The sequence below is a fragment of the Hemiscyllium ocellatum genome, chromosome 6 (assembly GCF_020745735.1).
Source record: "Hemiscyllium ocellatum isolate sHemOce1 chromosome 6, sHemOce1.pat.X.cur, whole genome shotgun sequence".
NCBI classification, from domain to species: Eukaryota; Metazoa; Chordata; class Chondrichthyes; order Orectolobiformes; family Hemiscylliidae; genus Hemiscyllium; species Hemiscyllium ocellatum.
In genome coordinates, this window is record NC_083406.1 from 68,519,419 (window position 1) to 68,545,131 (window position 25,713).

The 25,713-nt window shown below is 42.1% G+C and overlaps 1 protein-coding gene across 1 annotated transcript in view; it reads right to left on the bottom strand.

Moving 5' to 3' along the window:
• Nucleotides 1–8,758: 8,758 nt before the first annotated feature.
• creg2 (cellular repressor of E1A-stimulated genes 2) overlaps nucleotides 8,759–25,713 on the bottom strand; it is a 49,365-nt gene continuing 32,410 nt past the window's right edge. Inside the window, exons 3-4 of the mRNA XM_060826641.1 lie at nucleotides 15,191–15,304; nucleotides 8,759–9,864 (exon numbers count right to left, since the gene is read on the bottom strand). Coding sequence (XP_060682624.1) covers nucleotides 9,714–9,864; nucleotides 15,191–15,304 — 265 coding nt within the window. The 3' untranslated portion in view covers nucleotides 8,759–9,713. The remainder of the gene's footprint in view (nucleotides 9,865–15,190; nucleotides 15,305–25,713) is intronic.

Consider the following 25,713-nt stretch of genomic DNA (forward strand, 5'->3'; position numbering starts at 1 on the left):
TGATCTACTTGAAGAAGCTTTTAAGTTTAAAAAAACATATAATGAAGGGGGAATGGCCAGTTCTCCCACCCCAACTTAATGATGCTGTTCCAACTACTTTGCAACAATCGCAATAAACATCCCTTGGCAATAAAGGTAAATCAAACACAGGACCTTACAGGAGAGATGTCAGAGAGCGGGTGCATCAGCATGGACCCGCTTCTTTGGGTCTAGCAGTTTCACACCTGACTGCTTGCTAAAACCAAACCAGATCAGAGAAAAGCTGAGCTGGGAGAACTGGCCACTCCCCCTTCATTGTACAATTTTTTTAAAACTTAAAAGCTTCTTCAAGTAGATCAAACCTAGACATTTCAAAACCTGTGTCTTTACGACCTCTTAAACGAAAAACAAGGACAAAATAACCTTGTTAAAGAAGCAGCATCATCACAAGGTATGCACGTGGGAAACACAGCATTAACTATTGGTAGCCCACAATCAGCACCATGTAACATATTCCAGGACATATTTCAAACTGAACACATAGCACAAACAGATCATATTAATAATAGCTGATCAAGACAGTTACAACTAATTCATACTTGTGGGATTCCTGATTTTATATTCTTACAAAACATATATTAATATAATATCTTAAAATCTCTTGTTTCTCAGTGCATGCGCCAATTTTTTGAATTTCTATACTGTAGGAGATAGAGTCAGAGAGTCATAGAGAGGTACAGCACAAAAACAGATCCTGCGGTCAAACTTGTCCATGCTGACCAGATACCCTAACCTAATCTAGTCCCATTTGTCAGCACTTGGCCCATAAGCCTTAAACCCTTTCTCTTCAATATCTAGATGCCTTTTAAATGTTATAATTGTACCAGCCTCGATCACTTACTCTGACAGCTCATTCCATGCAAGCACCACTCTCTGCGTGAAAAAGTTGTCCCTTAGGACCCTTTTAAATCTTTCTACTCTCACCTAAAATCTATGCCCTCTAGTTCTGGACTCCCCACCCCAAGGAAAACATCTTGTTGATTTATTCTATCCAAGCCCTTCATGATTTTATAAACTTCTATAAGGTCACCCCTCAGTGTCCAACTCTCCAAGGAAAATAGCCCAGCCTTTTGAGCTTCTCCCTATAGCTCAAATCCTCCACCCTGGCAACATTCTTGTAAATATTTTCTGAACCCTTTCAAGTTTCACAACATCTACTGATAGGAGGGAGACGAAAATTACACACAAAATTCCAAAAGTGGCCTAACTGATGTCCTGTACAGCTGCAACATGACCTCCCAACTCCTATCAAATAATTATTTTCTTAACCTGAATTAGTGGTTCAGTGATTTTATACAGATATTGTGGATAGAGAGCTAATTAATTAATCAAATTAAAAATATATTGCTTTAATTAGTTATTTGTTTTCTATTCCAACATGGAAACTGCCAGATTATTCTTGGTTCATATGTGTCAGGATATGTTATTTTTTATATTTATTTGAGATTGACATTTTATGCAATTCTCTTCTGCTTTTCATAGAGACTAATAAATTAGAATTTGTTCTTCAAGGCTAATATCTTTACCATGAATTAATAACTGCTAGGAAATAAGTATTTTAACTTTTACTCAACCATGAATTCATAACTGATAAGGATAATCATTTTTATTATACACAGAGTGTTCAAGACCAATTCAAACATCTAATTATGTACATTATGTTCCCTTGAAGCATTTTCTGGTTTTGCAGAAACACTTAAATGTAATTCAGCTGAATTGTCAGCAACAGAGATCCAAGGCTGTACAGATAAAACTTGCAAATTGGAGAATTTGTTTCTACTGACACTGGGTTGAGCTGGGCATTTCTGTCACAAGGCTGTTCTTTGACTGTCCTTGTAACTTGACTCCAGCACAGTAACTCAGTGAAATCATTCTTATTAAAGACACAATTGGATAATATTGGCAGTTTACATTTTCTGAGGATGAATTCTGGTTAGTAAACATTAAAAGTAAACAATAGTAGTGTGGTGCCTCAAACCTTGATATATATGAAGAGGGTTTTAGCAGCAGAAGTGCATTACTATAGATGTGGAAATGGGCTGTTGCAGTCATGCGTAGACACGTGATCAAAAGCTCATCTTGGATGAAGATAGGTTTGTGAACAGTCTGGTTTAGCCTCGGGGAGAGGGAAGCAGTGGCCCGCTAGGTTTTTATAATAGGAATGGCTCAGAAAATCTGATCAGAAACTCCATTTTCAACCCTGATCCGACTGAAAAATATGAAAACTGCCTTTAGATCAGTAGTGTGCTGGGGACTCCTGGACAGGAGTCTCTTGTGATGAAACAGCAAAGAACTGTTAAGGAAATATTGGAACTGATGGGGGAAGAGAATCTTTGCTGAAACCGGGCCTCCTTTTGCAGCAGTAACTGTGTCTAATTTTGAAGGTTAAATGTAGAGCAGTGCTACCAATCACTTTGACAGCTACTGTGAAGGTTGAAGGATATTTGAGTATGTGAGTTGGTTGAAGGTGAGTAAGGGGTAGAGTGGCAGGTGGGGTGAGGTTGGTTGTCAGGAGGGTGAGAGGGTATGCTGTCAGGTGTGACCAGGTAGATTGCCTTGCAATTGGATGAGTGCTTAGAGTAGGCCAAGGGTCAGACTGGGAGGGGAGGTGCTGGGATTAATGGTAGTGGTGGGGAGTGGTGGTTACTGGTCCAAAAGGAAGCATTTAGTAATGTGTCACAAGTGTTGTTGGCTCCTTCAACAGTGGTGGGGGGGGAACCAGGGTTGGGAGTGAATGTAGGATCAGGTTGGGTAGAGGCAGGGGCTATGGCAGGTTGGAGGAAGAGAGCTAATCCTGAGGCTTGTGGGGTTTTGGGTCCAAGGATTGGGGCAGGAGAGACTTGTCCATTAGATTGGGTATAGGGAAGATGGGTTGGGTCTGGCAATTACAGAGAGGTGTTGCATAGGGATGGGAAGTGCTGGTTTTGAAGGATCTGTCAGGTGTCTGTGAAGTGAGGAGTTGGGGGGGATGTTGTTTGGGCGATAGTATAGTTGGAGGGTCAGTGATATGTCAGGGTTAAGATTAGTAACCACCCAGGAGTTCCAGTAGTTTTTTTTTGTAAATATATCTTGCAAAAAAAAACATTTTTGACTTTATTGAAAATATAACAAATACCAATATAATAAAGAAAACACAAATTACAGTACAACTACTGTCTACTAACTACTCTCCCACCCTATAATACAAAACCAAACCAAACATTGTGCAAAATAACACCAATAAATAAGTGACTAATAAAACAAAAAAACATACAAGAACACAAAATAACAATGCTCGATGCAAAGCTCCCAAACAAAAAACGGGAGCGTTATATAAATACCCATATTAACTCAGGAGACTCCCCTCCTGGGCCCAGGGCTCAGCAAACCTAACCATCCTGGCTAAACGAACGCCCAAGTTACAATTGCAGGCAGATCTGTGTCCAAATAACTCAAAAAGGGCTGCCATGTCTTATAAAAAAGGTCTGTTGTGTGGTGCGCCATATTTGTAAAAACAATCCAAGGGAATGTGCTCCATAATTAATTTCCCCAATCCCAAAAAGCCCGGTGGGTTCCCAGACATCCAATTCATCAGCATATTCTTCCTGCACAGTAAGTAAGAATATTAAATAGTTTCTTCCCATGCCCGTCTAAAGATGATAAATTTCGTAGACCTGGAAGGACAGATATTGGGTCTACTTTAACTTCAGTCCTCAATACCCTCACTATCTCTCCCGGCACAGCGCTCCAATAAACACGGAGCCTGTGGCATGTCCAGAAGCAATGGGTAAGAGTACCTACACTTATTTTACATTTGGGGCACATTGGAGATGCCCCTTTTTTAAACTTTGTCAGATGATCTGGTGCCAAATGAACCCTGTTCAGAACTATTAACTGCATAGCGCATGTCAGAGTCAGAGAGATGTACAGCATGGAAACAGACCCTTCAGTCCAACTCGTCCATGCCGACCAGATATCCCAACCCTATTTAGTCCCATCTGCCAGTACCTGGCCCATATCCCTCTAAACCTTTCACACGTTCTCCCGAATGTCCTCCCACGTTTCAGAAGGTACCTCCCCTCCTCGCTCTTGCTCCCAAACCTCACATAGCCAGTTAATATCCTGCCAGGCCCTACCACCCAGCAGGCGGTAGAGGGCACTAACTGAAAGGATGCTTGTGGAACGTAGCAACAACCTCTCTGTATCGGGCTTAACGGGCTTAGTGAGAAGTGTAGTCTTCTTCTGGATGAAATCCCTAAAAAACGGAAAAGATCTCTGCTGGGCAGCCCGTATTTGTAGCTCAAAAACATTATAACCTCTCCCTCAAACAAGTCTTCCAAACTGGAAACTCCTCTTGCTGCCCAAAGTTTGAATCCTGAGTCCATCATCCCTGGTTGGAACCCTGGCATGCCAACTATAGGTGTAAGTGGTGAAGTCTTGGATAAACAACCCTCACTCTGATGCATCGCCCTCCATGCCTTGACTGTACTAATGACAATGGGGTTCTGGCAGTGGTCCATAACTTGCCTCATCTTATTCATGAACAACAGGTTAATAAAAGGGCACTTTGCCTGGAAGGCCTCGATATCCAGCCATATTGAGCCTGGATAGTTACATCAATCACACACAAACGACAGCAGGGAACTCAACTGATACCTCCTGATGTCTCGGAAATCAACTCCTCTCCATCCTTGAGGCAACTGCAATTTAGTAAGTTTGATGAGAGGCCGCCCACCACATCAGACGAAGGAACTAAACCAACCCATAAGTTTCCGCAACGTTGACCTGGGAAACATTATAGGGAGCATATGCAAGGGATAAAGCAAACAAGGAAGACATTCATCTTAATAAGAGTTGTTTGACCCAACCATGAAATTGGAAGAGCCTCCATCTCTGGCGATTCTGCCTAATATTGTCAAGCAGGTGAGCAGAATTAGTCTGAAATAACCGATCAAACATGGGCGTAATAAAGATACCTAGATATCGGTAACCCGCCCATGACCACTTAAAGGGGAACCTAGGGCCACCTTCAACCTCTGGCACTTCCTTCAGGTCCCCCAAAGGCATAACCTCCAACTTTGCAAAGTTAATCTTACATCTTGAAATAGCCCCAAATGAATTAATACATTGTATTACTTGGGGTACGGAGGTCATCGGATCCAATAAAAACAGAAAGACATCATCCACATATAGTGTAATCTTGTGTACCCTTGATCCCACTTCTGGAGCAGTTATATGGACATTCTCATGAATGGCCCCTGCCAGTGGTTCTATCACCAATGTAAATAACAATTGTGAGAGGGGGCAGTCTTGATGACTACCTCGCCAATCCTAAAATTCCCAGCCTTCACCCCATTGGTGATGACCATGGCCAGAGGGTGGTGATGTAAAACCTCCACCCACCTAGCACAGACCCCACCTAATCCAATCTGTTCTAAGACATAAAAGAGATATGGCCATTCCGCCTCGTCAAATGCTTTCTCAGCATCTAAGGAAATCACCAACCCCTGGATCGATCTTTGCGGACATGCTTGGATTGGAATCAGCAACCTTCTAATATTATTAGAAGACCTGTGGCCCCTTATAAAACCTGTCTGGTCCTCTTTGACAATATAGGGCGACAACTTCTCCAATCTCAGCGCCAAAATCTTAAGACAGAATCTTAAAATCTGAATTTAATAGAGAGATGGGCCTGTATGAGGCACAATCCTCAGGAACCTTCCCCTTCTTAAGAATGAGGAAAATATTAGCTTTTCTCAAAGGTGGTAGTAGGTATTCATGCATATAGGAGTGATTGAACATTTCCAGTATCAGCCCTGACAGAATCCCTATAAACTCCTTGTAAAAGTCACCTGGGAGTCTATCAGAGCCAGATGCTTTCCCACTCTGAAGTTGCCTAGCCACCTCCTGTTTTCCTGAACTGTCACAGGGGCATTAAGGAGAGAGACCAGGCTTCCATCTTGGCCCACCTATTCTCGCAATCTTCAGACCGATACAATTCAGAGTAAGAAACCCGAAAAGCCTCATTAATCCTTTTGGCATCATATGTAAGGATCCCGGCGCTGTCTCTAACTGCAGTAATGGATTGGGGAGCACGCCTTTTCCTAGTCAGATGCGCAAAATACTTCCTTGGCCTATCCTCAAACTCAAACAGCCTTTGTCTAGCAAAAGCAAGTTCTTTCTTTGCAGTTTGTGTAAGTATTGAATTCAAGGCAGCCCGAAGGGCCGTGATCTGCTGTAGCTTGATGGCCTCAGAAAATGTACCACCTCAGTGGCTTTCAGCTGCATCTCCAGTAGATGCTGCCGTCCCCCCTTCTGTCATTTCCGGCTAGCCGAATAGGAAATGACTAATCCCCTAGCAAAGGCCTTAGCAGTCTCCCATAGCATAGACAGACTACTAGCCATGCCTGAGTTGATAGTCAAGAACTCCTACTTTAAGTAGTAAAGGATGAAAAGAATACTCGATCATAACCCCTCATTGTAACAGACGAATGATTTCCTTTGATGTTCCAGGTGCACCAAAAGAACAAAAAAGGGGAAAACAATAATGGGCACCCACAAAATTTCCCATAATGAAATCCAGTTATAAAAATATGATAGCTACAACACATTCCAAGATTTTTGTTTTTTTAAAATTATTCAAAAAAGAGAACAGAAAAGGGAAAAGGGAAAGAAGGAAAAGAAGATGAACATTAACCATATTCTTCAGACCAATCAGTCTATTTTAAATTGTCTTCAAAGTTCTTGGCTTTATCCACCGAGTCAAACGTATAAACTGACTCGTCATGGCTGAAATGTTCACTGAAATTTTTCAGTGTTCCAAATCAGGGAAGTTGTTATTTGGAGCTTTTGATTCCAGGGCAATTTCCTTTCAGTCAGCTACATCTGAATCTATGCATGGTTCCAATGCGCAACTCCAGTTCCACATTGCTGCAATATCCATCTGGGCATTGGAATATCTGAGCCAGCTTCAGACCTCCAAGTATTCAATTGGATACTGCATGTCAGATAAAGAATGTGGCAATTTAAAAGGTGGATTTAGTGAAGGAGCTGAGTGTTGTGAATATACATGTGAAAACTACTCACAAAAACAGAAATTGCTGGAGAACCTCAGCAGGTCTGGCAGCAGCTATGGAGAGAGTTAACACTTTGGGCCCAGCAACTCTCCTTCAGAACTTTGAAATCAAAATCTTGCAACACCAGAGATAACAATCCAGGTTCACAAAAGAGAAGCTATTACAAGTGACATTCTGGTTTTGAATTGAAAATGGAATGAGACTTATGAGAATGGAACCAGTTAAGAAAAGCTCCAGCCAAATAAACAAGTGAAACTGAGGAGGACTTTGTGACCAACCATTCCCTTACTTTTCCAATTGAACAGCCAACATTGACATACAACCTGTAATGCCACCGACATCTTACAGTCAGCCCCCATAGTCATTCCATTCCCTCCACACAATTCATTTCTCACTCTCTACTTTCACAAGAACACACAACTCCAGGGAGATATGGAAAATTCATGTAATCCTCATTGTCAGTTGCAAAAAGGTCATGGAAATTGTCAGGGTGTTTGATTTTTGATGATGGAGAGACAGTAATTTCCCAGACACCTGACCTGGGATCTTATCGACTCACAATGTGGACTGGCGTTGGGACAAAATGTGAGTCCTGAGCCCATTTGGGAAGTCTGTGGGCAGCAGGGGCAATTTGACAAGAAACAGCCAATGGACAGAAGTGGCTGCAGCATGAAATTTAAAGAATAATGAATAGGCATCTTCATTTTATGGTGCTCTCAAAGAATTGGTTATTGTGTGGCAGGTCAAAAATGGCAGGGGAGGGGGAAGAGTTCTTCCTCCTTAGGCCACAGAGTACACCAAGGGAGATAACTAGGCTGTCACTTGGTGAAGGGTCTATCACAACTAACTAGAATCAGGCACTGGAGGTGGGACAGCAGTGATGGCATCTTTTAACTACATGACATCTTGATTAAGATTGCGTGAATTGTATACTCTTACGCAAGGCTGAATTAAACTGATTTTGATACGTAAGGAAGTCAAGGATTATGGTAGCTCAGACAAGAAAGTGGAGTTCATGTCACAATCAGATCAGCCGTGATCTTGTGGACTGGAGATGGAGGTTCAAGCGGCCAAATGGCTACCATTATGTTCTTACATGAGAGGTCTGACAATTAGATTAGAATAGATTCCTTACAGTATGGAAACAGACCCTTCTGTCCAACAAGTCCACACTAACCCTCCAAAGAGTAACCCACCCAGACCCATTCCCCTACTCTATATTTACCCCTGATTAATGCACCTAATACTATGTGCAATTTAGCATGGCTAATTCACCTAACCTGTACATCTTTAGATTGTGGGAGGGAGCCAGAGCACCCAGAGGAAACCCACGCAGACACAGGGAGAATGTGCAAACTTCATATGGATGGGGATTCCCCAGGCAGGCATCAAACCCAGTCCCTAGTGCTGTGAGGCAACAGTGCTAACCACTGAGCCACTGTGACAATTGCATATGGGAATACGGGCACATACATTGCCCCTGGCAACATTCAGAATATCTTGTACACGCATGCATGAAACCTTCTGGTACTTATATACCAGGTAATAATTTATGGAGGTGGAATCCCTTTCAATTGACAAATACTCCAGGCAGATCTTAAAATGCCTTTATTTGTCTATCACATGTTCATGAAGTCAAACTGTGCACCTTTATCACTTGACAGTTTTAGCAAGTTTGACAGCAATTTTAGGATATTTTAATATTAGCCAGCAAAAGTAAAACATATGTTATCACAAATTTTATTACAATTAACACATTACACAAACTCTCCAATACAGTAGCTGAAGAACAGCTGAACACAGCTTTTGCATGACAGAGAACAGTCTTGCTTTGATCATGTAGCTCACTATTATACTACCAACACATTAATGTCAAGGTTACATTTGATCACACCAACATGAATAAATTGCTGCTAACAACAAATGCCTTGCCATGGACCTTTTCATATTCTGGCTATTACAAAAGATGATTTAGAAACAGTACATCTAAACTAACTCAGAATAATACAAGTTACAACGGTGTGTTATTTCTGAAAGTCACATTTTGCACTGGGTAAAGCTCATGGTGGAATAACAACACTTGGAACCTTGCAGGCAAAAAGAATTCTGAACAAAGTGTGCAGAATTTTACTAAAAAAGCCTAGTTTCAAAGCACAATCTCATATTGTATATGAAACATTACAATACTGAGGGCTATTAACTGTGCTGAATACCTCACATTTCGTGCCTGGAGTATGAGCGTACTAATGTGGTAATGTGTGGCATGTGTAGGCAAAAAGTATTGGTAAGGAGAAGAGGCAAATTTGCCCATGCTGCATCACACAACGTATCTTCCAACATGACTGGGTCAAAATCCTTGAGGCACGATAGCAACACTTTTCATGTACGAACCGCAACTGTTCAAGAAGAAGGCTCACCACCACCTTCTTGGGAACAAAGGTTATCAATAAATGTTTGTGATGCATACATCCCTAGAATCAAAAATAAAAAAATGTTCCTGCTGTACTTAATCAATATACCTTTATAAGAAACAAACTTTTCCAGTCTGAACACAAGAAAATTAATTCACCAGAACTGCAAACAATGCCTCCTTTTTGAAAAAAACATTTCTTTTAGAACCTATTCAGTGTTCATTGGGCTTGCTTTGAAATAATCTTCCAGTGGGATGATGGCAACCCCTCCAAACCAGTCCTGAAGCCACACATGTTGAATATTCATTTTCATAAAGAACCAGTTATGGTCTGGAGGCCATTTCTTCATTACAGGATGCCTGTTTACACAAATAGTTAAATTAATTAGCAAATACTATATTCGTAAGAGAGGACATCTCTTTTACATCTGCATTGTAAGTACAACTGTGCATTTATTCCTGATTATATTTATGTTTAAAGCACTTTATAATTGTCATAGCAGTTTTAATAGCAAAGCTTTCCTCTGAGAATTCAATTGCAGATTATGAGATGAACCATTGAATTGAATGCAAGTTATAAACTGATATTTTTAATCTACCAAAAACCGTCCACGCATGTAAAATGGACAAAATGTAGAAAAACTATAACTCAAAACTTAAGAATAATACAATGCAAATGCTTGTACTTCTGCAGCACTCATTATGCACAAAGACTTAATTTTGGGTAATGCTGAAAGAGCCAAAGACTTCAATCTTCACAGTGGAGGATGCATCTCACATGCTACAACATGATGATGGGAGGTGAGGACCTCCCATTCAATTGTAATCACTAAAGGGGTAGAGTTGAGTAAATTTGAGGGTCTAAAGGTAGATACGTCCCCTGGTTCTGATGGAATGCATCTCAGAGTGCTGTAAGAAATGGCCGAAGTCATAGTAGATATGTAAGTGGTAATTTGCCAAAATTCAGTGGACTCTAGACAGGTCCCCACCAATTGGAAGACACTAAATGTCATGCTGCCGTTTAAAAAGGGTGTAGGCAAAAAGCAGTAATATAGGTCAGTTAGCTTAACATCTGTAGTTGGGAAAATGCTGGAGGCTACCATTGAAGAGGAAATAGTGATACATCTGGGTGGAAAGGGTTCCACCAGGCAGACACAGCATGGATTCAGGAAGGGAAGGTCGCATTTGACAAATTTACTGGAGTTCTTTGAAGACGTAATAAGCATGGTGGATGGAGGGGAGCAGGTGGATGTTGTACACTTGGATTTCCAGAAGATGTTCAATAAGGTGCCACATAAAAAACTCATCCATAAGGTCAGAATGCATGGAGTTGCGGGGAATGTGCTAGCATGGATAGAGGACTGGTTAACCAATAGAAAGCAGAGAGTTGGGATAAATGTGTGTTTCTCTGGTTGGAGATCAGTGGTGAGCGGGGTACCACAGAGGTCAGCGTTGGATCCGCAACTGTTCGTGAAAAAGGAGACCAAGTGTAACATAGTTTGCTGATGACACTAAATTGAGTGGAAAGGCAAACTACAGAGGATGTGGTGGGTCTGCAGAGAGATTTAGATAGGTTAGGTAAGTGGGCAAGGGTCTGGCAGATGGAGTACAATGTTGGTAAATGTGAGGTTTTCCACTTTGGAAGTAAAAATAGGTCAGAGCATTATTTAAATGGTGAAAGATTGCAGCATGCTGTTGTGCAGAGCGAGTTAGGAGTGCTCGTATATGAATCGCTGAAAGTTGATTTGCAGGTATAACAAGTAATCAGGAAGGCAAACGGAGTATTGGCTTTCACTGCTGGAGGGATTGAAGTTAAGTGCAGGGAGGTTCTGCTGCAATGGTACAGGGTGTTGGTGAGGCTGCATCTGGGGTATAGTCTCCTCACTTGAGGAAGGATATACTGACTTTAAAGGCAGTGCAGAGGAGGTTCACCAGATTGATTCTGGAGATGAGGGGGTTACACCAGGAGGAGAGTGTGAGCCGAAAATGTGTTGCTGGAAAAGCGCAGCAGGTCAGGCAGCATCCAAGGAATAGGAAATTCGACATTTCGGGCATAAGCCCTTCATCAGGAATCAGGCTTATGCCCGAAACGTCGAATTTCCTGTTCTTTGGATGCTGCCTGACCTGCTGCGCTTTTCCAGCAACACATTTTCAGCTCTGATACTCCAGCATCTGCAGACCTCACTTTCTCCTCAGAGATTTGAGCCGCCTGGACTGAACTTGCTAGAATTTAGAAGATTGAAAGAGGATTTTACGGAAACATATAAAATTACGAAAAGGTTAGATAAGGTAGAGGTAGGCAAGTTGTTTCCGAGACGAGGACCAGGGGACATGGCCTTATGTTTAGGGGGAGTAGATTTAGGATAGAGATGAGGAGGAACTGCTTTTCCCAAAGAATAACGATCTATGGAATTCTCTGCCCAAGGAAGCAGTTGACGCAGCTTCATTAAATACATTCAAGACACAGTTGGATGGGTTTTTACATGGTAGGGGAATTAAGGATTATGGGGATATGGGTAGGCGGAGCTGAGACGATTGATGGATCAGCCATGATCTTAATGAATGACAGAGCAGACTCTAAAGGCCAAATGGCCTACTCCTGGCTTCTATTACTATGAAACTATGAATAGTTCAGTGAATAAGTAGATATTAAGTTGTCATGTTGGACGAAGCAGAATCAGATGGAGCCAAAAGATTAGAAATCTCTGTTTTGCGTATTCTCGATCTTAGGAACCACAGAATACAAAAATCTATTCCTGCAATAATGACCAGACAATTCTTGATGAAGTGTTTTGAAAAACATAGGGTTGAATTTTTTTTTGGTTAAGTGTCAGGTTTGTCATCGGGATATTCTTGCTGAATCTTACCCAACTAGGTTCATTAACAGCCCATCCACCCCGGTTTTAGTGCTTCTCTTGTCTGATTCTACCTCCATTCAACCACTCACCTTTCCTAGAAAAACTCACCATTGGCAGGATATTCCGGAATGAAACAGTGCCATCATTAAAAGGCTGCTGTCAGCCCAGAGGTACCCTGCACAGTTCCTGATATTTGCCCTAGACAAGGCAGAGAAGGGAAACATGGTGCCCTCTTTTTTGAGTGGAAACCTGGAGTCCTGCTGGATGGACTGGTACAGAAATGGAATCTCCTCTTTCCCCAGGACCAGCAGTGGAGGCTACGATACCCAGACCATGCCAGCCTGGTTCAAGGTTGCCACTCTATGTTCTACACTCTCACTATCGCCTTGCATCTTACCTTACTTACACTCATCCACCCCAACCTCCGACACCAGCATCATTCCCTCGGGACACCTCCCCACCTGCACCAATAAGTAGCATCTGTGCCCCACTTTTATCTCTTTTATAACCAACCTCTCTTTCATTCCAGGAGGAAAAGAGCCTACAGTAAGACACTAGATTTGGCTCCTCATCCTTTAGAAAGAGAGGAACCTGACTGACTGCTCCAAGAAGAAAACCAACTGCATCAAGTCCCCAGACTGGTATCAGAAGCTGCTCTTGTGTCACTGTACCAAGGCTTTGACTTGACTGGGTACTGACAACCATGATAAATCTCCTGGCTGTGTGTCTGAGCTAAAGAGCACAGCAAATTAGTGGTGCAGTGAGTCTGGCATCTATGCCTGAGGGGCAGGGTGCAAAAGGTCAGGCGTTGGGTGCTGTGAGCATTCATGTAGGATCAGAATGAATGAACACTAAAATGGATGCACATTCATGAGTGCAAAGTGTCCTTCCAAATCACAATAATAGTTGTAAGTACACCTCAAGGTACAGCACTGAAGTGTAGAAATGTTCTATAAGCCAGTTAGAATCTTGCCATAAGGGTTCCTATAGGCTAGCATGCATCCCAAGCCAATGTCCGTGGATGTGGTGTATGCGTGACTGTTGCCGGTAGAGCATGCCTCAAGATATTGTCTCCAACATGGAGGCACTTTGTAGCAAGTGGCAAGCTGAAGTTGCCAAGTACCCCACCATGACTTGCATATTGCAAATTGCTGGCAGCCCGTTTGCATATGGCAGGTCTTATGATAGAAAGCTACATAACAGTAAGGCAGGATCTGCTAGTTAATACGTTTGTGAGCAAATAAAAATTCCCCTAAATTGGCAACTTGCCACTGCCTACTAGAATCTTGTTTTGATGTACTGAACCTAATTACAAAAATCCAACGAATGGTTCCTGACATTGAGATTGGCTTGACGATAGGAGACAGGATGGTGGGGGAAGGTTGTTTTTAGACTGGAGGCCTGTGACCACCAGTGTTCCGCAAGGATTGGTGCTGGGTCCACTGTTGCTTGTCATTAATATAAACAATTTGGATGAGAATATAGGAGGCATGGTTAGTAAGTTTGCAAATGACACCAAAATTGCTGGTATAGTGGACGGTGAAGAAGGTTATCTAAGAGTACAATGGCATCTTGATTAGCTGGGCCAATGGGCCAAGAAGTGGCAGATAGAATTTAATTCAGATAAATGCAAGGTGTTACATTTTGGTCAGACAAAACAGAGCAGGACTTATATGGTTATTGACATGGCCCTGGGGAATGTTTTCAAACAGAGAGAACTGGGGGTTCAGGTACATAGTTCCTTGAAAGTGATGTCACAGGTAGACAGGGTGGTGAAGAAGGTATTTGGCAAGCTGGCCTTCATTAGTCACAGCACTGAATACAGGAGTTGGGATGTCATATTGTGGCTGTACAGACTATTGGATTACTGCATCCAGTTCTGGTATGGGAAGGATGTTATTAAAGTGGAAAGGGTGCAGAAAATATTTCCAAAGATGTTACCAGGACTGGAAGGTTTGAGTTATAAGGAGAGGCTGGATAAGCTGGGACTTTCTTTGCCCAGAGCATGAGAGGCTGTGGGGTGACTTTGTAGAGGTTTATAAAATCATGAGAGGCATTGTTAAGGTGAATAGCCAGTGTCTTTTCTCTAGGATGGGGAGTCCAAAACTAGATGGCATAGGTTTAAAGTGAGAGGAGAAAGTTTTAAAAGAGACCTGAGGGGCAACGTTTTCATACAGAGGTGGTGCCAGAGCAAGTGGTAGAGGTGGGTACAATTACAACATTTAAAAGACATTTAGACAGATACATGAACAGGAAAAGATTTAGAGGGATATGGGCCAATGCAGGCAACTGGGACGAGTTTAGTTTGGGAAACCTGGTTAGCATGGACGAGTTGGTTTCCATGCTGTATAACTCTAAGACTCTAGGCCCCGCTGGTTTTCTAACACAATTCTGCCACATTTCTCATTATAGCCCTGTCATTCAGGTTCCTATAAAATTCCACCCATAGCTTTAAAACTCAACAAAGTCTTGCTGAATAATCAGTCTAATTGTTAATTATCCATTCCTTCACTTACAGAAATTCTACAAATGGGGAGAAACAATCAGATTGATTTATTTTTGTTCTTTTGAACCATGATAGTAGGTCCATTACTTACAGGCCACAAATTAGCTTAAGCAAAATCAATTATGTAAGCACTGCATCCAGTAGTTTAAAAGCACATCACATTTTATTCCTCAATTATTGTGGAAGTGGTACATAATGCTACTACAGCATTCAGAACAAAAATAATGGTATTACCTCAACTGTGTACAGTCTTGGTATATTCTTCCTGCACAAAGTGCTAACAAGCAAGATAACTGTATTCTGTATGCTTAAAAAGACAAACCTTGAAAACATAGCTTGTCTTGCAAATTCAATTTCATCAGCAGGCACAGTCACCATTTGACCAGTAAGAGTCAGCCTGGCACATCTTGGGTCTTCAAGGTCAATGACATTTTGTCTGTACACAAATAAAACAGAACATAAATACTTAACAAATGAAACACAGTTTGAAATTGATTGCATTATAGAATATTGAGCCTTCAACTTGACTTTTTCTCCTCCCATCAATTCATCCATTGCCCAAATCTCCCAAAAGGCACACCCAGTTTGCTATTAACTGTTATTTTAGCATTACTTCCTTCAAAATTTTCAGAATCAACCCAAAACTATAACTATAGTCTATTCCTGATCATTTAGTCATTCATTTTTACAAAACAAAACTGTTCAATAAGTAGAAATAAACAAGATAAATAACACAGCAAACTGTCATCCCTTTTCTCTACTTTGAACTAGTTTTGATCAGTTAGCTGCTTCTCATGCTCCTTTAAATTCTACTCCCTCTTGCCCAATGATCTCTGCTGATTTCTGTTTGTTTCTTACATGTATTGACTCTACACGTCTTTCAGAATTCCTGTTTTACTCTTAACTGAAATGCCTTAGGCACTCTCCTCAAACTCTGATTGCTTTCATAATAATCCTCATCTTCCTTGAGCTGCACCTTAGATGACTGAAACAAATTTACACTGGCCTTACTGTGCCCCAGCCCAGAATCTATTCTCTCATTTCCATGTCACTCCAATAATATTTCATCTATGTGATATGTCTCCTCCTTCCTGGACCCCATTTTCACTTAATCTTTGCCCAGTTAGACTTTCTAGTTCTGTGAATTATTCCCTCTCCTTAGGCATTGTTCTTATTCCCTCCAAAACCTTCCTCAAAAAATCCATCCTGAAACCTAATGTTAGCATTAACTGATGTCTTGTTTCCAATTCCCTTGACTCCAAGCACTTTGAACGTGTTCCCAATGATCTCTCCTACCATCTCTGGTTCAAGTTTCTGCAATTCGACTTCTGCCCTCCTAAAGCAACAGACAGACCCAAGACAAAGTCACAGATGATATTTTCTGTTGCTGGGCCCTGAGGTATGATTCAAACACTATCGTCCATCTATGTGCGCACTTCAACTTGGTTGAATATAATGCCTTTCCCCAAAGTCTCCCATGTTCAGCTCATGTGGGATTCCACATTTACACAAACGATTATAGCCACAGCATTTCCATCAATGTCCTTTCTTCCCATTCTTGTGTCCCCTCCAGAATTAATTCCTACCTCACTTATTTACATAATTGTTGAAGATCAGCAGAAAAACATCTGAAGACATGCCATTAGCTTCCACATGTATACCAATGACATTAATATTTTTACATATGCAGTGCCTTTCTGTTCAGTTAAACTGTTTATCAACATTTTATCTTGGACAAGTCTCAAGCTCCTCCAGCTAAACACTGAGGCCACTACCTTTGGTCTCAAACACAAAGCTTCCTCACAAATGACTCCAAACCCCTCTAAGACCATTCCTGGTTATCAACAACCTTACTGTTCTCTGTATCATACAGACCATATACCTGCAACTTCAGTACACTGTTAGCCTCCAACCCTACCTCAATCTAATTTCTATTGAAACATTTAGACTTGCCTTTGTCACATACAAATCAATAGATTTCTCATCCTCCACAAACTGTGCGCAAATCCTTTTAGTTTTTTCTGTTCCATATGTCACCTACATATTACTTACTTTGATATGTCCAATGTCTGAACCTTAAAAATTGTTCTTCATTCTCTACATGGCCCTGTCCCTCCCTGGACTAGGTTTCAAAGAGTGGCTTCTCCAAAATGGTATTAGATCCAGAGGTTAGGTCTCCATTTCTAACAGATCCTCACTTGAATTCAGTGCTCAAATTCAATCATGTTCCATTCTGCTAGAGGGATATCTATTTCCCACCATAGGTGATTTACAAGTTTGGAGAGTACATACGAATGTCTGCAGTGGGCAGATAAAATCTATAAAACCTGTCAAGTTGTCAGTTAACTTTTTACAGCAGCTATTAAGGGATTGGCTGTCTTTGATGTGGAGCTATGAACACAAATGTCAGCTTGTGTGAGGGATGAAGTACTGAAAGGGATTTAAATGTACTGAAGGGGTTTTAAATTTTTTAGTGAGTCTGTAATGGATAATCAGAACTTTATTTCATTTTCATATGATTTCTGAAGTCTGCAAATGCCAGATATTGGGTGAGGTGACATGGTGAGTAAAATGGCATGGAGTACTGGGTGGGTGAAGCATGTATTAGCCCTAAACCTCCCCTCCTCCAAGGAAAACAAACCCAATCTCTCCTCATATCTGAGAATTTTCATCTCAGGCAACATCCTGTGTCTTCTTAAAACCCAAGTGGTTTCGTTAATTCCTCATTTCTCTGTTGAGTGGCTTTGGGTCATTTTGTGTGCCAAAGATGCTAAATGCAGACTGATGTTGATGATGCACTAACAACAAAGTGCATTTCTATAGTGCCTTTAAAGGAGTAGAACATCTCAAGTCACTTCCTATGTGTGTTAGCAAACAGAATTTGACAAAGACTATAATGACAAGTGACCAAAAGCTTAGTTTAAGTGGTAGGCATTCACTACTCATCCCTAATTGCTCTTAAGGAGGTGGTGGCAAGTTGCCTCTTGAACTGCTGCAGTCCATTTAGTGTAGGTACACCTACTATGCTGTTAGGATGGTATGTGGCTTGAAGGGCAACCTGCAGGTGTTTGTATTCCTATGTATCTGCTGTCCTTATAGTTGATAAAGGTCATGGGTTTAGAATGTGCTATCAAAGGAACCTTGGTGAAGTGTTGCAGTGCATCGTGTAGATGGAACACATTGCTGCCACTGGTGGCGGAGGTTGTGAAAGTTGAAGGTATTAGATATGATGCCAATCAAGCAGGCTGCTCTGTCCTGTGAGGTATCAAGTGTTGTTGGAGCTGCACTCATCCAGGCACGTGGGGAGTATTCCCATCACAGTCCTGTCTCATGGCTTTGAGAAGGTGAACAGACTCTGGGGTGAAAGAAAATGATTTACTAACCACAGAATTCTAAGTCTCTGACTTGCTGTTGTAAAACATTATTTATATGGTTGGTCCAGATTAGTTTCTGGTCAATGGTAATCTCCAAGATGTTTATAGTGGGGAATTCAGTGATGGCAATGCCATTGAACGCTAAGAGGTGACAGTTGAATTTTCTCTTGTTGGAGATAGTTGTTGCCTGGCACTTGTTGGTGGGAATGCTACTTCTCATCCAAAGCCTGGATTTTGTCCAGATCTTTCTGTATTTGGACAAGGACTGCTTCATAATCTGAGGAGTCCTAAATGGTGCTGAACATTGTGCAATAGTTAGTGAACATCCCCACTTCTGACCTTATGATGAAAGGAAAGTCATTGATGAAGCAGCTAAAGTTGGTTGGACCTAGGACATTATCCTGAGGAACTCCTGCAGAGATGTCCTGGAGTTGAGTTAACAGCTTCCAACAACCACAGCCAAAATCCATTGTGCTAGGTTTAATTCCAACCAGAAGAGGGTTTTTCCTGATTCCCACTTATTCCAATTTTGCCAGGGTTCAGTGATTCTACACTCAGTCAAATGTAGTCTTGATGTCAAGTGCAATCACCCTCACATTCCCTCTTGAGTTTAGCTAGTTTGTCCACATTTGAACAATGTTGTTAAGAAGTCAAGAGCTGAGTGGGCCTGGTGGTACTAAAACTGGGTATCAGTTTTTTGGTTACTGATGCTCATGTGTCACTTGATAGCACTGTCAACAATACATCTGCCACATTACTGATGACTGAGAGAAGACCAATGGAACAGTATTTAGCTGGCTGATACTTACCTTGCTTTTTGTAGACAAGACATAGCTGAACAATTTTCCACGTTGTCAAGTGGATGCCAGTGTTGTAGCTGGACTGGAACAGTTTGGCAAAGAGTTTTGCAAGTTTTGGAGCACTGGAGTTCAATACTATTGCTGGAATGTTGTCAGGGCACACACTTTTTGCTGTTTCCAGTGCCTTCAGTCATTTTTGATATTAATTGGAGTGAACTGGATAGGCTAAAAGCTAGCATCTCTGATGCTGGGAACTTCAGGTGGAGATTAACCCTGATCACCTCTAGCATTTCTAACTAAAGATGTGAAGGACTGTAGAGCTTAGGTCTGATCGGTAGTTGTGGGACCACTTAGCTCAGTCTGAGGAACGTTGCTTATGTTGGTTGGCATGAAAGCAATCCTGTGTTGTAGCTTCACCAAGTCGACATATCATTTCTAGGTATGCCTGCTACTGCTCCTGGCATGACCACCTGCATATTTGATTGAACCAGGCTTAATCTGGCTTTCAGCACCTCATGGGTACATGGTTTTGAGTAGCTAGATCTGTTCAAAATCTATCCCAATCAGCATAGTGATAATGTCACATAACACAATGGAGGGTATCTACAGTGTGAAGGCAGGCTTTTGTCTCCAGAATGACTGTGCAGTGGTCACTCTTACCAATATTATCAAGGATAGCTACCTCTTCTATAAATAAATTGGTGAGGACCCTAGGTCAAGTATTTTTTACCTTGACTAGTTCCCTCACATCTGCCACAGCAGCTATGCCCTTTAGGATTTAGCCAGCTTATTAAGGAATGGCATTATGAGTCACTCAATATTAGACATGAAATTCACACCTACTGCGCATACTGCACCCTCGCCACCCTCAGTGCTTCCCTGAAGTGGTATTCAATATGGAGAAGAACTGAGACATCAGCATGCTTTTTTTTGAGGGGTGGGGGGGGGGCACGTTGAGGAGATAATAGGTGATGGTGATAATGAGCAGAAATCTTCCTTGTGCCATGTTTGACTTGATAACATTAGGCTTCATGAATTTTGGAGGTATTGTTCATCCCTCCCAGAGCAACCCCCTCTTAATTGTATAGCACTGTGCTGTCATCTCCGATGGGATAGGACAAACTCAGGGATAGTGAAAGTGCAATATGGAACACTGACTACCAGGTATGATTTTGGGAGTATGACCAAGTCATGGGAGCGACAACTCTCTCAATTTCAGCAGATGTTACAAAGTAAAACTTTGTCAGGTCAATAGAGCTGTGTATGCTGTTGTCATTTCCAGGTGGTCCATCTGATTTCATTATTTTAATCAGATACTGTAGTGGTTAGATACAACTCAGTAGCTTGCTTGGTCATTTCAGAGGGTATTTTAGGATCGACCACATCACTATACATCTGAAGTCATATATAGGCCAGATTTCCCTACCCTCCAGGGCTTGATCAGTTTTCACAGCAATTAACAATGATTTCATGGTCATGATCAGAGTAAGGGTTTTTCTGGCCCCCACAATGGTCACATCTCTGTATCTGAGCCAGGCAGCCTAGATTCAAGTCCCACTTTTCCAGAGGTGGTGTGATAACTGGTTAGAAAATACCTCAGTAGCTTTTGTTCTAATTCCAGGTTTTTATTAATGAATTAATCTGTTGAGTCTCTGGATTACTGGGTCAGTGACAATAACACTGTGGCACTGCTTCCACTGTGAAAATAAGGCTGAGAATTTTAATCAGGGGACAATGTAGGTCACTGAGCACTTCAGTGATGGATGAGCATGACTTGCTGTGAGTTAAAACACATTCACCAGAGTTTTGGCTGACCTACAGAGCGTTAAGTGGAGGCCAGCCAGATATAGGCTAGAAAAGTCAAGTCCGGAGGTAACGGGATAAGCATGGCACTTCAGTACTTCCAATGTTTATGGATATTACCTCTGTTTTATTTTGTTGAGGAGATAATGTATGCCCTAGTACCTGCCAGTTTGGTATATACTACTTTCATTCAAATGTAATTGGAGGCAATTAGACTTTCCTGAACTTTCTGTTCCCCATTCAGAGTTGATGAATGTCATTACATCATTAGTCACAAGGTAACATTTTGTATTGTTCTACTGTTGGAAACAGACTCAATTTGCTTAGTTATAGCTCTGAACTGGAATTTTAGATTTTCACACAAAACAGGCACACAGCCTGGTGGAATCCAGCAGCACCACCTCTAAGTGCTCCTTAAGGCCACTCATCACCCTGACATGGAAATATACCCAGTGTTGCTGGGTCAAAATCCCCAAACTCTCTCCTTGCCCACACCAAATGGACTACAGTGGTTCAAGAAGACAGCACACCAATACATTCTCAAAGGAAACCAGGGATGGACATTAAATACTGGCCCAACTACTGACACCCACATCCCACAAATGAATAGCAAAAAACACTTTGCACTGCCAGTCCATAGTTGGCATGAGGTAGCCCAAAACGTCTGTGTGTTCACGTCACATTTGAATGTCGTCAGTGAATTCTCACACCGAACAGGAATGACATCTGTTCCTAGGGGTCAAGCATGGGCTACTAGCTTTTCTGACAAAACTTCTGTCTCCCAAATATTTCTGACATTTAAAGACTCTGCACAGGCAACTGACTGCCTGGTACAAATTAGCAAATGTATATGGCACATACCACTTGCTTGCCTCTGCCATGAACACCCTCAGCATAATATAAAACAAAGAGCTGCAGATGCTGGAAACTGGAAGCAAAAACAGAAATTGCTGGAAAATCTCAGCAAGCCTGTGTGGCCAAATGTCATCCGAACTCTGTTTCCACACTGTAGGGAATCTAATCTAAACTTCAGCTACAAGTTCGCTGACGACACCACCACTGTAGGCTGGATATCAAATAATGACAAGGCAGAATACAGGAAGGAAACAGAATGCTTAGCGATGTGGTGCAAAGATAACAATCTCTCCCTCAGTGTCAGCAAAACAAAAGAGCTGGTCACCAACTCCAGGAAGCGAGAAGGAGGACAACATCCCTATCTACATCAATGGAGCTGAGGTTGAGATGGTCAAGAGCATCAGGTTTCTCGGCATGACGATTACCAATGATCTATCCTGGACCACCCACATTGATGCAATAATCAAGAAAGCACAACAGTACTTCTTCTTCCTCAGGAGGCTAATGAAGTTCAGTATATCCATAAGGACCCTCACCAACTTCTTTGGATGCACCATGGAAAGCATTCTATTTGGATGCTTGGTACAGCAAATGCTCTGTTCAGGACCGTAGGAAACTACAGAAGATTGTGAACACAGCTCAGACCATCACGCAAGCCATCCTTCCGTCCATTGACTCCATTTACACTCTCATTGCCGCAGAAAGACAGCCAACATGATCAAAGGATCCTCCCACCCTGGTTATAATTTCTTCCAACCTCTTGAAGCAGGTAGAAGATATAAAAGCTTAAACACACATTTCCAACAGGTTCAAAAACAGCTTTTTCCCTGCTGTCATTAGACTTCTGAATTTCAAATCTAACATTGCTTTTTGTACACCTTCTGTGCCGCCTTAACTTTGTATGCCTCACTCTGTTCAACCATCCTATAATCTATATGTCCTTGTGTTATGATCTGCCCGTACTCCACACAAAACAAAACTTTTCACTGTATTTAGGTACATGTGACAATAATAAATCAAACCAAATCTGTGGGAAGAAAGGAAAGCTCATGTTTTGAGTTCAGTCTACTAAGACCCCCAGCCTATCTGGCCTGTCCATGTGTAAATGCCCCCATGGACTGCCCACCAAAGCTCCAGACCAATAGACTCAACAACCAAGATCCATTCACCCCAGCTGCACAGCCAGGGACTACTGCACTCAGACATCGTGAGAGGGAAAGAAAGAAGAAAATCTATTGAGGGTACTTTGGAAGCACGTGTGAAAAAGGACTGGATATGACTGTCTGCATAAAAGTGGTAATTGTCATGTGTTTACGATTCACTCTGTGTAAATGTTTAATGCATCTTTACACCATCCAACAGCATTTCTTTCCTTGTTCAGCCTCCCAAATGTTTGGCTCCCCTGTGTAAACAAAGGTGTTGCTGTCAATGAGTTGTCCAGCAGTAGCTGTGCCAGGGAGGTGCAACATGTTAGAGAGGATCACAGCTGGCAGTTGACCAGGGAGTGTGCAGCCTGTGTACCTGCACGCCATACTTGATATGGCCCTGCGACCAATATTCTTTTCCTTTCAAAACTCGGAGATTGGTGTTTGCTGCAGCCTCACTGCCTCACTGATAGAGTCGTTTCCCCACCAACTCCGAGTGCATTCAACACCATTTCCTTCCCTGTTGCACACTGTCAGTTTCCAGCATAATGGAAGGTGGCAGTGACCAGTCCTGTGCCATTGGCGTCTAGCCTCAGCCTGACCATACGAGTGTGCACCCAAACCTTCACATCTCCCTCCCAATAACCCATCATGTAAACCCCACAGGCCTTACACTTATCCAAGTCTTCACCCAATCTACCTACATGTGCCTACGCCAGTCTACCTTTCCCACTCAGCCCCTGGCATATGATGTGACTGTACTTCTTGTATTCATTCACTCCCTACCAACCCTTTGAAACAAGGGTACTCCTGACCATTGATGACTAACCCCTCTTGCATTATCCTCTTCCCAGTCACATGCTTTACCATATCTTCCCCCACCTTCCAAATCCTGATATCTCCATTTCCCAATTGCTCCACACCCCTGGCCAGAGTGTTCAGTCCCACGTTCCAGACTGATCTCCTGACTCTTAGATTAGGTTAGATTACTTACAGTGTGGAAACAGGCCCTTCGGCCCAACAAGTCCACACCGACCCTCCGAAGCGCAACCCACCCATACCCCTACATTTACCCCTTCACCTTTGAAAATAGAACCAGTCTGACTCAAAATCCGGATGCAATTTGAGTCCGGATTGCATTTTAGCAATTTAGCATGGCCAATTCACCTGACCTGCACATCTTTAGAGTGTGGGAGGAAACCGGAGCACCTGCGGGAAACCCACGCAGACACGGAGAGAATGTGCAAACTCCACACAGTCAGTTGCCTGAGGCGGGAATTAAACCCAGGTCTCTGGCGCTGTGAGGCAGCAGTGTGTGCCACTGTGCCACCCTCAAATCCTCCCTCCCCACTTCACTCCTTAGTTTCTGTGGATTGACCCCAATGGACTGACTGTGGTCCACTCCCTTGAACAACATTAAAGGTGAACAGGTTTATTTGGAAGTACTAGCTTTCAGAGTGCTGCTCCTTCATCAGGTAACTAGTGGGGCAGGAACATAAGACACAGAATGTATAGCAAAAGATCACTGCGTCATGCAATTAAAATGATATATTGAACAAACCTAGACTGCTGTTAATCTTTCATCATTTGGAATGGGTTAAATAATGTAAATATTTACATATTTACATTAATATGTAAATTCCAGAACTTCTTTTAAGTTACATTCTCGAGATAACTTAAGGCTTTATTAAAAAAGGTGACATCTCAGCTCAGACAATGTATTAAAGGTGTGAGGTTAGAGTCTGCCTGCATCCGGATTTTGAGTCAGACTGATTCTATTTTCAAAGTAGAAATTTATAAAATGTTATAGGGTTGACCGCCTGCATTGACTGCTTGCAGGTTGTGTGCATTTTGAGCAAAAATAGAATGTATCTGCAAATACAATTCTGCAAATGCAAATTCACTCCATAGACTTATATGTCTGAGTGTGTGCATGTGTGTGTGAGAGAGAGAGAGAGAGACAGAGAGAGAGAGAGAGAGAGACAGAGTGTGTGTGTGCTTGGGAGTGTATGTTTGTGAGAGTGCGTGAGTGTGTGTTTGCATGTATGCTTTTGCATGTGTCTGTGCTTAGTACAGTGCGTGCGATAGTGTGATGGAATATAAGCCTGTGAAAGTGTGTATGCATGGGTGTGAGTATGGGGAATGTGTGTGTCTGAGAGAGAACATGTGTATGACACTGTGATCTTTTGCTATAAATTCTGAGTCTTATGATACTGCCCCAACAGTTACCTGATGAAAGTGCAGTTCTCTGAAAGTCAGTGCTTCCAAATAAACCTGTTGGACTATAACCTGGTGTTGTGTGATTTTTAACTGTGTCCATCCCACTCCTGTACCGGCACCTCCACAACATGAAAAGCAGTTCTGGTACATCATGGAGGTTATTTGGAGTAAGTAGCAAGTTGATTCTGCCAGATGCTTGCTTTGGTTTCCTTGTTGAGTTTTCCTAACAGCAAATTTGGTAAGATGGGAGTTTGAATATGCATGAGGTGAATTGTGGCACTAAAAAGCCACTTTCAAGCATTAATCCCCATCAACTGGCATCTCACCACTGCCTGGCAAAATCTTTGCCTCGCTGCTTGTGAAAAGCATAAAAGATGGAATGTAATGATCTCAATGGCGACACATGCCTTGTCACATTTCTCATCTGATTCGAGCACACATTTTGTCACAGCCCATGCCACTCTGACCCTGTAAGATTTATGGAATCTATATCAGTTTTGTCACTGCTTACAAGTATAGGAAAGTTCAACACAGAAAGAGGCCATTCAGCCCAACGTGTCTCAGCTGAGCTGGATAAACTAGCTACCTCACTCTCCTAACCCTATTTATCAGTACCAGGTCCACAGCCGTACAGGTTACCAGATGTTG